We start from the raw sequence: 13,960 nt of genomic DNA, 5'->3' as shown, positions 1-13,960 counted from the left end.
ACACTGCGCTTTTCGTTCCATTGACTTCAATTCAATCGCATGTGGATGCATCAGACCGGAAACGCAATCTTGTGCGAAAAATTTTGCATTTCGCTACATTCCAAAGTTCAAGTTTGGTGAACTCTGACCTGTGAATTCATGATGTGCGACCAGTAGAAGATCGGTTTGTCACGTCATGACCTCTTGGCTGAATTCAAAGAATGATATTTTTGCAGTAAAGTTGAGTAGGTTGTATATTTTTACATTTTTAATGTATTACTGTGTTATATGTTGAATTCATGTTTATAAAAAAAGACGCTGTAGACAGTGACGTCATATCACAACCGTTGCAGCATCCAATTTCACACATTCAAAGTCTAGTGTGACTGCAGCTTAAGGCAAGTAAGAGCTACCTGGATTGACCCAGGTTCGAGTCCACCTTTTGCCAAGCTCGCTCTTCTCCTTTTTCCCATTACGTCACATCAGAAATGCATTTATTTTCAGTAAAAATGAAAATGTTCTAAAAGTGCAAGTAAAGTGCCTAACGACTGTTTAATAATGATTTTTATAGTATTTATAATTTTCATTACACAGTTATAATCAATTTGTAATAATCATTTACACATTTATTGCATCCTGTTAATGTACAATACTGAGGGGCAAATAGTATCTGTCAGTGTAAAGTATAAATAGCATCTAATTACTGTTTAAACTTATTGCAAAGAACTGCTACTTTTACATGATAAATAGAGTATATCACTATTTTTATTAAGTGTAAATAAGCATCTATTACTAAGAAAGTATGTTAATTCCACTTAGTGTAAATAGCCGCTGCCGTATTTTTCTTAGCCCATTGGGAAATGATCTGCAAAATAAGAAAAATGCACTTAAATTATTATTATTATTTGGGCTTGTTTTGCCTGTGGGATAACTTACCATGAAAATTAATATTAGTTTAATAACCGTTCTGACAGTTTTCACCTCTGATATTATAACGTTGCTAAAAAAGAATTAAACTTGTATTGACTCAGAAGTATGCGGACGTATTTTGTTGGGTGCTGTTGGTGAATGGTGAATCGTAACATCGGAGCTCCGTTGATCATGGCTTTCATAGTCATGGCGCTTAACTCAGAGTCAACCTACTCAGTTGATTGAACTAACTCAGTTCAGCTGTTCTGAAACCAAAAACTCTGAGTTTCCCATCCAAGGGTATGTCAACTCAGAGTTCAAGTTTTAACTCAGACTCCTTATTGAAATGGGCCACATGACTACAAGTGTATATAACAGCCAACAAAACAATATACACTAGACCAGAGGTACCCAATCCGGTTCGTGGTGATCAACCTACCTGCAGAGTTCAGATCCAACCCTGTTTTAACACACTGTCTGTAATTATAAAGTGTTCCTGAAGGTCTTAATCAGCTGGTTCAGCTGTATCTGTGTCAGGGTTGGAGCTGAACTTCAGGAAGGTAGATCTTCAACAGGATTGGGCACTATTGCACTAGACATAGATACATTTACCTGTATGCGTGTACATGTACATGGGTGAGGTAAAATCACAGTATGTCCACCACCTAAGTCACTACTACACCACTGTAAATAATGTGAAAATAAAAGAAATAAAACTGTGTTCAACTAACAAATTATCACATTAATATCGTTATTGATAAATTATAATAGAATTGTTGTACAGTGCAGTAGTATTATTGCAATAGCATTGTATTTCTTTACTGAATTGTTTACATTTACACAATAATAAAATAATAATAATTGTTGTTGTTGTTGTATAGTCATTTTGAATGGTGGAAAACAGATTTTTCTTCTTGTTTTGTCTTTAGCTGATCACATGCCTGCATATTGGTGAGAACATGAAATCTAAAATGTTATGGCCCACTAACCAGTAACATTTAAATGCCTTAGTCAAAACATAAAATGTAGTGATTTGTTTCTGAAACTTTTTGTTGTCATATTTACAGTCCTGTAGAAGGGGTGCTGCAGAACCCTCAGCATCCCATATCCCGTGTCCCAGCTGCTGCATCACAAATCCTAGGAAAAAAATTGTAAGAATGAAGCACACTAACATGAACACTTGTTGTTGTAGATTATCTGGCTGTATGGTGTCAGAGGAAGGCTGTGCTGCTCTGGCATCAGCTCTGAGTTCAAACCCTTCACACCTGAGAGAGCTGGATCTGAGCTACAATCACCCAGGAGAATCAGGAAAGAAGCTGCTCTCTGATACACTTAAACATCTGGAAAAACTCAAGTATGTTGAACATTAACAATCATCATGTCTCTGTGTGTTGTCAAGAGAAGTTGTTTTGTTTCTCACAAAAAAGATTGCTCAAAAAGCCCAACTTATATTTATAACAACTGAAGTCACCATTGTGTTGAACAGTGTTTGTTTTTGTTGGGCTCTTGACTTTTCAACGTCACTTTGTCTTTTGCTGATTGTGTTTTTAAAGCACATTTGTCAAGAATAGCCAGAGAAAATGCAGTCAAGTGATTTTGGTTATGTACTGACAGTGACACAATCAACATTGAGTGGCCAGATTCACTGATCTGATCCAGAATCTAGTTTATATGAAAAATTAAGTTTAAATTTGATAGATGTGGTTTTACAGCATGATATCCAGCAATATTGTGGTAATCAGTTGTTATGAAGGATTTAAAAACACATTGTGCACAAAACATGTTGAACTACTCTAACGTTCAGACACACACAGACATCAAGTATCAGCATATGAATCTCAACGATGGTGACATTAAAAGTTTCATGTAGCAGTGCATGCTGGGAACCAGCACAGGACAAATCTCACCATGACATGACCAGCATGCATTGCAGCATGAATAAATTGTTGTGATTAATATGCTGATTCTTGTTGTCTGTGTGTGTTTGGCTGACACATTTCAAATCTTTTTTTGTGAACAGTGTATTTGAAATTCTTCATAATTAAAGGTTCTCTAAGCGATCCTGAGCGGAGTAACTTCCTGTTGACGTTCGAAGTGTTGTCAAACAAAACAGAGGCAAGCTAGACCCTCCCTCCGCCTCCTCCCCTCCTGCACCAGTTTGTTTTTGTTGCCGTTTTTGGAGCTTGTGGCGACTACAGAGACCACGTTTTTTTACAGTGTGTTCAGGAGACAGGCAGCTAGCGGATAGTGTGGAGATGTTTGCTGTATGTGACAAAAATGTTTTGACATCACTTAGAGCACCTTTAAATGAGTGGAATCTCAATTAGACACTGGATGAGATGTTCAGTGGAACTTGCCATCATAGTTTGCTAACGATGCTTTTAGGAAACGCACCCCTGGTTAGTAATAAGTGAAGCTGTAATGCTGTTTGTGGAGTTGTTTAATCCTCTGCTGAGACCTTGAGAGATTTACTGTTTTCTTTTATAGTCAGCTGTAGTTCTTGTTTTTTTCTCTTTCCTGAAGTGATTCTGCTTTAGTCATTCACTAATGATTAATGATTAATAATTATATCATTAACGGCAACACTGCTTCAGTGTTACTTTTACTCTTTATATTGTGGACACTACAGGGTTTTGCTGTGTGTTAAAAGGGTAGGATGAAAGCGTGTAAGATAAAAGACAGTGAATTGATGACACTGTGAATCAGTGAATTGTATTTTAACAGTAATAAACTGTAAATGAAGTTTAAAGGGTCATGAAACCCCATAACACTTTTTTTGAGATGTAAACAGATATGTATAGGCTGCACATCATTGAAAACACTAAAGGTTCTCATTTAATGTTATTCATAAGTGAAAAATATTTATTTTTGCATTTTTCAGAGCGATTTCTGTCTTCCGGTTTGAAAAGTTGAGTCGGAGCAACGTCACGAAATCTGACGTAATCGTGTACTTTCGGCCCAAGTATGGGCATGGTCGAACATGCTGACGTAGAACGTTTTTAGCGATTCTCGACATATATTCATGACATAAAGCTCATTTAATCCATTCACTGCGCCGTAGTATGCATACGATTATAATTACGGTATTATGCATGAGGAAGTATCACTTCTCTCGCCTCGGTCTCTTGTCATTCAGAGACATATCGTTGGTGTTCGTTTCCTCAGTGCTACAACACAATGTGTTTTCCTGCGACGCAGCCAGAGCAGAGGTTTGTGTGCATGTGGATTGTTTTGCTGTAATCTACCAGCACAAATGGAAAATATGTTCGCGTGAGATCACATTACAGCGGAGAATTCAAATGTCACAAAAGTGCGGCTCATTCACCTCTGCCTGCTCTAGCTGCGTTCAAACACGTGAGTCGTAGGCTGTTTCCTTCAGCACAGCACGAGTGTTGTTTGTATTTTGCTCGCGATGCATCAAGGCTGGAGTTTGAATACGAACACATGAAAAATACGACTGTTATGATATAGACGCGGAGAGCGCATATGATCAGTTTCAGCGCGGAGCTTCGCGGCAGCTCATACAGAATAAAGTATCCGTGTTTAAAGTTTTTACTTCACACATTCTCCTGCACCAAACATTAACCAGCACAGTGTACATATTTCATCAAGTCTTCTTCAAATGAATTAGATGTGCAAACTGGACACTGATACAGTGGTGTATCTGAACGCGACAACACGATTATTCTGATGAACAAAAGACTGATTTTGAGACTGTAGTGCTCGTAAACGTAATCAAAGTAGCCCTATTAAATATTCTTTCGCATTTCTCCCTTGTGCTTGTGAGATTGTTGTCATTTTCTCCGTGCTCATATATTAATATTCATTATTCTGTATAATGAGTGTGTTCTGGGTCTGTGCTTCATTGGTTGTTCTCTTCCCTCTTCTCCCCCTCTACACTCCCACTTTTCCAGAGATTTACACGCCCATTTTAACAGACTTTTTTGAGCTTTGAGGTGTGAACAACCAGGGTAAAACAGGGGGGTTTCATGACCCTTTAAATCAAGCGATAAACTGTAAAAAACGACAGTACTTTTAATTACAGTTAATTACAGTTAATTACTGCAGATTTACACTGTAAAGTTGTACAGTGTATTATTTTAAAATAAATGATGGTAGTCAGAAATGTACTGTGAAATCAATGCATGCTGGGTCACTTTCTTACCATTGACTGTGAACAGCAGAAAGATGCAAACATCACAGTAATTTACTGCTCTTGTTTTACTGTGAATTCAAAATAATATATTTGTCTTTCACCATGACACTGTAAGACGTGTAATGGTTTACTACTGTACTGTTTTGAAGTCACCATAATGTTAAAATGATAAAAAGCTAGAATATTAAATAAGCTGAAAGAAATGGCTGATTTTAAGTTAGTCAAACTATTCTTGGCATTAAGAATAAAGATTGACAATTAATTGTCACACAATGCTGTAATCACAGCGATCTGATTGCACGTTTTTTGACTGTTAAGTGTCAAATAATGTAATTTTTTTTAAATATTATTTTATTTACAGCATTTATGCGTTTTGAATAATTAGTCTCTGTCTGTGATTATAACACATGTAATAGACAGTCTGCGCAGGAGTCCTCCAAAAACGTCCTCCCTGATATCGTCTACCTTTTACTTTAATGTGGTGCGGTTCAGATTCAGATGTGCGGTCATCATGCATAATAAATTAACAGTAATGATAATGAATATAGAGAATAATAATACTTCTAATAAATATAGTGGAATGTTCTAATACTAATACATCTAATGCATCACTAATACAGTGATAAAGAAAGACCAAACTCAGTCAGATTACACCTTACTGATGAAGCATACGATAAACAGGCAAACAGATGAGAACAGGATATGAACGTACACAGCTACACGAATCTTTGCACATTGCATTCATATTTACACATTAGTTTGATGTTCCTGAAACATCATTTTAACTTATTTTTTATTAACTCAACATTCATACTCATGTGATTAAATAATACAAGTGATGTACACTACCAGTCAAAAGTTTGGAAATGATAAGATTTTTATTGTTTTTAAAAGTTTAAAAGTTTTGTCTGCTCACCAAGGCTGCATTTATTTAATTAAAAATACAGTAAAACAGTCATATTGTGAAATATTATTAAAATTTAAAATAACTGTTTTCTATTTGAAAATATTTTAAAATGTAATTTATTCGTTGGCAAAGCTGAATTTTTAACATCATTACTCCAGTCTTCAGTGTCACATGATCCTTCAGAAATCATTCTAATATGATGATCTGATGCTCAATAAACATTTATTATTATTATTATTATTAATGTTGAAAACAGTTGTCCTTTTTTTTCAGGATTCCTTGATGAATAAAGTTCAAAAGAACAGCATTTCTCTGAAATACAAAGCTTTTGTAACATTATACACTACCGTTCAAAAGTTTGGGGTCAGAAAGAATTTTTATTTTTATTTTTATTTAAAGGCGTTAATTTTCAAGGCGAACAGGTCGCCGGCGCGGTCACTGCACAATAGGCTACCCACCAATTACCACGGGCGGCGGGTGTTCATTTCATACTCTATGACCAATGGTAGTTTACTTAATGTATAAATTAAGATATACGTCCAAAAAATGGTAAAGAAATGCTACATACTGTATTGGTGTTATCGTGGCGTAATAATCTGTTTGGTTGTAAAATGTAGGCTATTGGCTGTATGAATTGAAATGAAATAAAATCGATACCTGTGGAATTGTTCACAGACAGCATACGCAGTTCAACTAATGAAGATCTTCATCGCTGGAAAAAAAAGATGCATTTGCAGATTTGCTTTTAATTGACTGTAGGTTCACTGCCGCTTCATCCACTCTGAGTGAGAAACCGCTTCGACAATTCAACTTGTTTGATAAAGTCTTTGAACAGAATCAACTCAAAAGTGTGATTCATTTGTAAATGGGGCATCGTTCATGGAAAAAGGAAAAAAGAGAGATAGCGTGCTTGGAATAAACTATGCAATTCTTAACATGTACAGTATTGCATTAAAATAAAGTAAAGAGATGAAAGTCAAAGTGAAGTAAAAGTACAGATTTTTCATTACAAATGTACTCAAGTTAAAGTAAAAGTACCCACATTTAAATCTACTCTTAAAGTACAAATTTTCAAAATTTTCTTCTTTAATTTTCAAAAAAAAATGTATTCTAGTAAATGTAAGGAAGTAAATGTACTTTGTTGCTTCCCACCTCTGATCAACGGTGCAGGTGCTTCTGATCTGCTGTCAGATTTTATGAGAAAGAGCTCGTCTGTAAGATTACTTTATTATTCATACCACAACAGTAAATAAAATCTTCATAGAAATCTTAGATTATATAAAAAAGTCAAATAAAATGATCTCTTGATGTTAAATGAACAGCAACATATTTAATATCATTATAAAATGTTAAATCCGTAAACGATTTAGATACTTTTATTATGAAATTACACAGTGATCCATTGAATATTGTTCACATACTGTTTATTTGTGTTCTTATTTAACAGCATTAATTATAATACTGTATGCTCAGTTGTATTTCCTACAGTATGCTATAAAACTGTTGAATAAGCACTTCAAACATTCATCACACATTATAAACACTTTTTATGAAAACATTCATCAAATATTATGATTATAACTTCACCAAATAAAGGTTCTCCCCTTTCATAAAGGCAAATGCATCCTGTCCTGTCCTCAAAATGAGAGTCTGTCTTCAGTTTGTCAAGCAATTGGTTGCTCCCTTGTACAAAGATGCAATCACAACTGGGAAATCATTGGGCACATTCATTTCAAAACTGAGTGCTGAACTCCGTTTCCAGTGGTGCATTTGCTGAATCTGATGCTTATGAGCCAGAGTTTTTGAAATATTTCTTAAATTGCATAATACTTACATCTGTGGCATAAGAGGGTGATGTTTTGCTTCAAACCTCATGTACCACAACTTGGAAAGAGGTCCAAATGAATTCATAATACTCGGATGTGTCATAAAATGGTGTTTAGGAATTCTGTCAGGAAGGATAAAGAAACCTAAAATGTGTGTGGTGATCTATTATCATTTGTTTAAGATAAGCAGCAAACCCCTTTTTATAACAGAAATTATGTCACAAACGTCCCTCAACAGGAGGTCAAGATGGGCTGTTAGAAACAATGAAATCACCTGACAGGAAAAGCAACACTAGTAAACACCACATCTGTACTGCAGTTTGCTTAATAACATTATCAGACATTAATAATTAACAATGGGTTTATTATTTTATTTCCATAGCCATAATCAAACCCTGCTATTCATTCATTTAGTTGTTGCAGAGAAAACCTTTTCTCCTCCGAAATGAAATGTGGCAGCATCAGTTTGACCTCAAGTGGAGCGACTCCCTCTAACACATCATGCATGACGTCCACGGCAACATTTACAGTCACTGGAAATACTTCAGGCTGTTTAGGCGAGAGTTACGTTTGACACCAGTGTCATCATTCAGCTGTACATGATATATAGTTTCCCCTTCTACACCTCAGTGTTATTTCCAGCAAAAATATACTGTGAACTTGGTTTGTTGATTAAACAAAACTGTCAAAATCTGTTTGCAGAGGAACTTTCCACAAAACCACAGAGTGAGTGACTGTCAACAGACACAGAGTCCCAAAAAGTGATTGACATTCATCATGTATTTTGACCTCTATATACCATTCTGCTCAATTTCTTTGATATATGTTAACAGGTTTCAAAATGTTGTCAACCATAAATATTTTTAACATTATAATTAAATAAAAATTACAGAAATTACAGAGTTATTCTTTGATGGCACATTTCGCAACGCAAAATAAACTATTGTTTACTACTAAACGGGGAGCTGCGGCTTTTTGGACAAAAAGTGCAACAAAGTTTACATTTCTCAACCGATTTCAGCAGATCTGCGTGGAGTACGAAAAAGGTTTTGTCTCCAATTACTCAGAATCTCTCTAGTTTGAACTTGAAAATTATTCGTTGTCATGAGGAACTGTGAAAACTCAAACTTCTCAAGCATGGATTTGGTTTATTTTTCAGTGTTAATAATTGTGGAGACGTTCCTAATGTAATGTAATTTAATGTACATGAAATGTGCACATCAGTTTTAATGTGGAAATGGCTTTTTGTCTTCAACAACAGCATTTTAGCTTTTCCTCTTGAATCATGTCACAGGACAATTTCAAAGTGTGAAGATAATTTGCATCTCAAAACTTTATTAATCTGAAGCATTTATCTTAAGGCCCTTTTCATTTTTATAATTTATTTCTATAGGTGTTTCCTCCTAACCTTGTGCTTGCAGTTTAACACACAAATGTTTGTTTTATTATTCATAACACAACAATAAATGTCTTTATAGAAATTTTATATTATAGTAAAAAAACATTTGTTACAGCGGTAGAACATTTTTTTAGTACAATATAATTTGTATGAAATATAAGTGTAATATAAGGTCAGTTGTAATAGTTCAATATACAGTATGTGACATACTGTGCTTTTATTTTATATGTGGTTTATAGCATTATTATTATTATTATTATTATTATTATAAATAGGCTAAAATATCAGTTGAGTATAAATACAGTAAAATATAGTATAATTAGTAGTATAATAACTGAATAAAATAGCAGAGAGTTTATCATGAATTGTAAAATTCTACAGTCAATAAAATAAAAATAGCAAATAAAAAAGCGAGTAGTGAATAGCACAATCATATATATATATATATATATATATATATATATATATATATATATATATATATATATATATATATAAAAATTTGGTGAACTGTGACTTTTTTTAACCAGGTATGCTGTCATGTCGGTGCAGATATGTACATTGGATTTGTTTATTATAAGCTAAACTCTCGCGTTCACTCTACAGAGTGTTTGATACTCAGTTTCTCACTCTCCTGACACATAGAAACAGGGTGAAAAGTATTTCTAATATATTGGATCTTTTATTGAAAGTGGCCTATATTTACCTGTAGAGACATGCCTTCATAATCACCTGTAAGAGCTGATGGTAGTGTTTAGGGTTTTTGTGATTCCTCTAGGTGGCGCTAGTGCAGCCCAAACTACATAAGTCGCCTTTAAATGGTACGGCGTCGGCTTAGTAAAAGTCTCAGATCTAAATCAGACACAAATAAACAGTAAGACAGGAGTCAGTTTAACTGTAAGCCAGAAGTATATTATCATCTGTGTCTGAACTGACTTCAGAGACACTTTCTCTTCACACTGGTGTCTACAGAAAAGAAACAGTGGAAAGCATCAGAAAATGTTAATAAATACACAGCAGAGTTCACAGCATTGACGCTGACACTCCCAGATGACCTGGATAGACTGGATAGAGGATGGACAGTCACTCCTGTGATACATGTGACTTGCAAGAGAGCCAATCAAGTTCTGGTGCTGAAATATGGCTTATTCATGATGGTATACAGTTGCTAGGGGGCTCTAAATGGTTGCCAGGGTGTGGCTAGGAAGTTGCCAGGGCAAGACCTTAAGCCTGCTGACAGCTGGAGTCAGAAGAGCCCGTCCACACGTGTCTCTGATGTTCTGATGCTGAGAAACGGCTTATTCATTTCATTACACTGTTGCTAGGGTATTCTGTGTGGTTACTAGGGTGTTCTGAGTGCTTGCTATGGAGTTTCTAGGTGGTTGCTAGGGTATTCTGGGTGGTTTTTAGAGTGTTACTAAGTGGTTGTTAGGGTGTTCTGGGTGGTTGCTAGGCAGTTGCTAGGGTGATTTTAGTGGTTTCTAGGGTGTGGCTAGGTGGTTGCTATGGAGTTGCTAGGTCTTTGTTAATGTATTCTGGGTGGTTGCTAAGGCATTACAAGGCAGTTGCTAAGATGTTCTTGATGGTTGCTAGGTGGTTGCTAAGATGTTCTGAGTGGTTGCTATGGAATTGCTAGGCAGTTGCTAGGGTATATTGGGTGGTTGCTAGGCAGTTGCTATGGTGTTCTGGGTGGTTGCTAGGCAATTGCTAGGTGGTTTGCCAGGTGTTCCAGGTGGTTGCTATGGAGTTGCTTTATGGTTGCTAAGGTATTTTAGGTGGTTACAAGGAGTTGCTATACATTTGCTAGGGTATCCTGGGTGGTTGCTAGGATGTTGCTATGTGGCTGATATGTGTCACAGATAGTTGCTATGGATATTTTAATACATCAGTATGATAATCTGGTGTTATGACTTTTCATGTTCCTGTACGGTTGCTAGGGGAATCTGGATGGTTGCTATGGTGATGAAGAGTTAAACTGACTGAATCAATGAGAATCTGTGATGATCTTTATTGATCCTCCTAAAAAAATAATAATGTGAGATTCAGAGACGTGAGAAAATAATAGAGAGTAAAACACATTAATAATGATAATAATAATATTGTGTGTGTGTGTGTGTGTGTGTGTGTGTGTGTGTGTGTGTGTGTGTGTGTGTGTGTGTGTGTGTGTGTGTGTGTGTGTGTGTGTGTGTGTGTGTGTGTTTTCTAGTGTGGATCACGGAGGAGAGTTCAGGATTACAGCAGGACCACAAAAATGTAAGTCTTCAATCACAGTTTGAGTGTTTGTTGTTGTAAATGTTGTTCTTGTTGTAAATGTTGTTGTTGTGTTCAGACGCCTGTGATCTCACACTGGATCCAAACACAGTGAACCCTTTCCTCGTTCTGACTGAGGAGAACAGGAAGGTGACGTTTGTGGGACAGAATCAGTCGTATCCTGATCATCCAGAGAGATTTGATTATCCTCAGGTTCTGTGTGGAGAGACTCTGACTGGATGCTGTTACTGGGAGGCTGAATGGAGTGGAGATTATACTGGAATATCAGTGGCTTATAAAGGAATCAAGAGGAAAGGAGGGATTGACTGTTGGTTTGGACTGAATGAGAAGTCCTGGAGTCTGATCTGCTCTGATCACGGATTCACTGTCAGTCACAATTATAAGGAAACTGTCATATCTTCTTCTCCAGTCAGTAAGAGAGCAGGAGTGTTTGTGGACGTGTCGGCCGGCACTCTGTCCTTCTACAGCGTCTCTGACACACACACACACTCACACACTTACACACATTCACACACACATTCACTGATCAACCCCTCTGTGCTGGATTTACACTTTATAATACAAACTCTTCAGTGTCTCTGTGTCACATTAAACAACACTGACTGACACACATTGTAAAAAAATAATTTATTATGCGTAATTATACTAATTATGTGTTACACAGTTGATCTTTGTTTATTTCCATTAATGCTGAATGTTTGTCTCTCGTTCATTTCAGTGTTTTACATGTTTTGTTGTTTTAATGTTTTGAACACTTTATGAATCTTCATCAAAAGAGAGTTTGGATTGAATCTGATACAGAGAAACTGTTGAACAGGAAAGAAACGAGTCTGTGACAAATAATAATATTTAAGATTATATAATATAGAAAGCACTTGTATTATGAATGGGAGAAAGTTCAAACAAAAGAGCCAATCAGAGATTGATAAAGTCATCGCATCACTGCAGCTGCAGGAAGCTCTGGTTGCCATAGAAACAGTGTTTTGTCTGATCAGCCTGAAAAATAAAGTTTTTTTTTTACATTATTTGAGCAGAAGAAACGATGAACCCCTCTGTGCTGGATTTAGAGTTCCTTATTCAATAAACTCTTCAGTGTCTCTGTGTCACATTAAACACACACACACACACACAAACACACACACACACACACACACATCTGGATTTAGCAGAGAGAATCAGGAGGAAGTTCAGTTTCAGTTTTAAGAAGTTTTTCTGTTTCTGTCAGTCAAGCAGAAAGGGACACAAATAATCTTGATGCTCAGGAGTCACTGGATTGTTGTAACATTAATATTATTTGTGTGATATTCCTCAGGATGTTTTCAGGAGATCATGTCATTTTAGTGTAACAGATTCGCCCAAAAATATTGTAATTTAAAAAGATTATTTGGTGTTTGAAAGCAACATTCAGAAGCACTGCTGGAGAAACTGTTTCTGAGATTCAATTCTAGACTGTTTCAATCCGTTTTGACTCTTTTGCTTCTGTTAATTTCATGCTTAAACTCTTCATATTTTATGTCGAAATGTTTAATAAATACTAAATGCCAAATAAATGTTTAATGCTGCTGTCATCACTGTGCTTTATGTCAGTTATATGAATTAGTTTTCTAGATTTGTTTAAGGTGTATTTAGTTTTCATGTTCCTCTTATTTAAGATAAATTACCAGAATAATACTGCTTTCATTGCAGAAATAAATGTAATTATCCACACTGCAAAAAAAATGCTGTTCTTAGAGTTTTTGTCTTGTTTCTAGTCAAAATATCTTAAAATTCTTGAATCAAGAAGCATTTTCTTGACATTTAAAAAAGATTTTCTTGTTTTCAGGAAAAATAAGTCCAAATTGAGTGAGTTTTTCTTTAAAACAAGCAAAATAATCTTATTTCAAACCAAAAATAAGCGATATAATCTTGTTTTCAGTTTGGATTAAGATTATTTTGCTTGTTTTAAGGAAAAACTCACTCAATTTGGACTTATTTTTCCTGAAAACAAGAAAATATGTTTTACTTGTCAAGAAAATGCTTCTTGATTCAAGAATTTTTAGATATTTTGACTAGAAACAAGACAAAAATTCTAAGTAAGAACAGCATTTTTGCAGTGCAATAGTTACTCAATTAAATTATTAAATAGTTATTAAAATCTTTTAAATCTATTACAATCTAATATCTTTTTTAAAGGGTAGATTTACTGTAGTTGAACTGTAAATTAAGAGTATCTTGCATGAAAGTAGAATACACCAATATTGATCCAGTATGAATAAATCTAGATTTAAATGTACAGAGAGAGTCCACACATGACCAGTTTTATTATTATTATCCTAACTGAGGTGATCTGAACATTATAGTGCGCTCACTATCGTTTAATGTCTGTTTCATTCATTCTCTCTCAAAGAGATCCACTGGAGCAGCAGTTGAATAACAAAAAGCAGAAACATTTTTAACTGATAAAACGTGAAGATGATTGTGACAATATATGGTTTATGTGTTTTAAAGCCAACTCAAGATATTTATTGACAAAA

The 13,960-nt window shown here is 35.3% G+C and overlaps 1 protein-coding gene across 2 annotated transcripts in view; it reads left to right on the top strand.

Moving 5' to 3' along the window:
* LOC137017952 (NACHT, LRR and PYD domains-containing protein 3-like) overlaps positions 1 to 13,009 on the top strand; it is a 34,244-nt gene extending 21,235 nt beyond the window's left edge. For both annotated transcript variants that reach the window (XM_067382757.1, XM_067382756.1), the window contains exons 5-7: positions 2,081 to 2,242; positions 11,383 to 11,429; positions 11,506 to 13,009. In XM_067382757.1, coding sequence (XP_067238858.1) covers positions 2,081 to 2,242; positions 11,383 to 11,429; positions 11,506 to 12,053 — 757 coding nt within the window. In that variant the 3' untranslated portion in view covers positions 12,054 to 13,009. The remainder of the gene's footprint in view (positions 1 to 2,080; positions 2,243 to 11,382; positions 11,430 to 11,505) is intronic.
* The last annotated feature ends 951 nt before the right edge of the window (positions 13,010 to 13,960 follow it).

This window comes from Chanodichthys erythropterus, chromosome 3, assembly GCF_024489055.1.
Source record: "Chanodichthys erythropterus isolate Z2021 chromosome 3, ASM2448905v1, whole genome shotgun sequence".
NCBI lineage: Eukaryota > Metazoa > Chordata > Actinopteri > Cypriniformes > Xenocyprididae > Chanodichthys > Chanodichthys erythropterus.
This window is presented reverse-complemented; position numbering and strand designations above follow the sequence as displayed.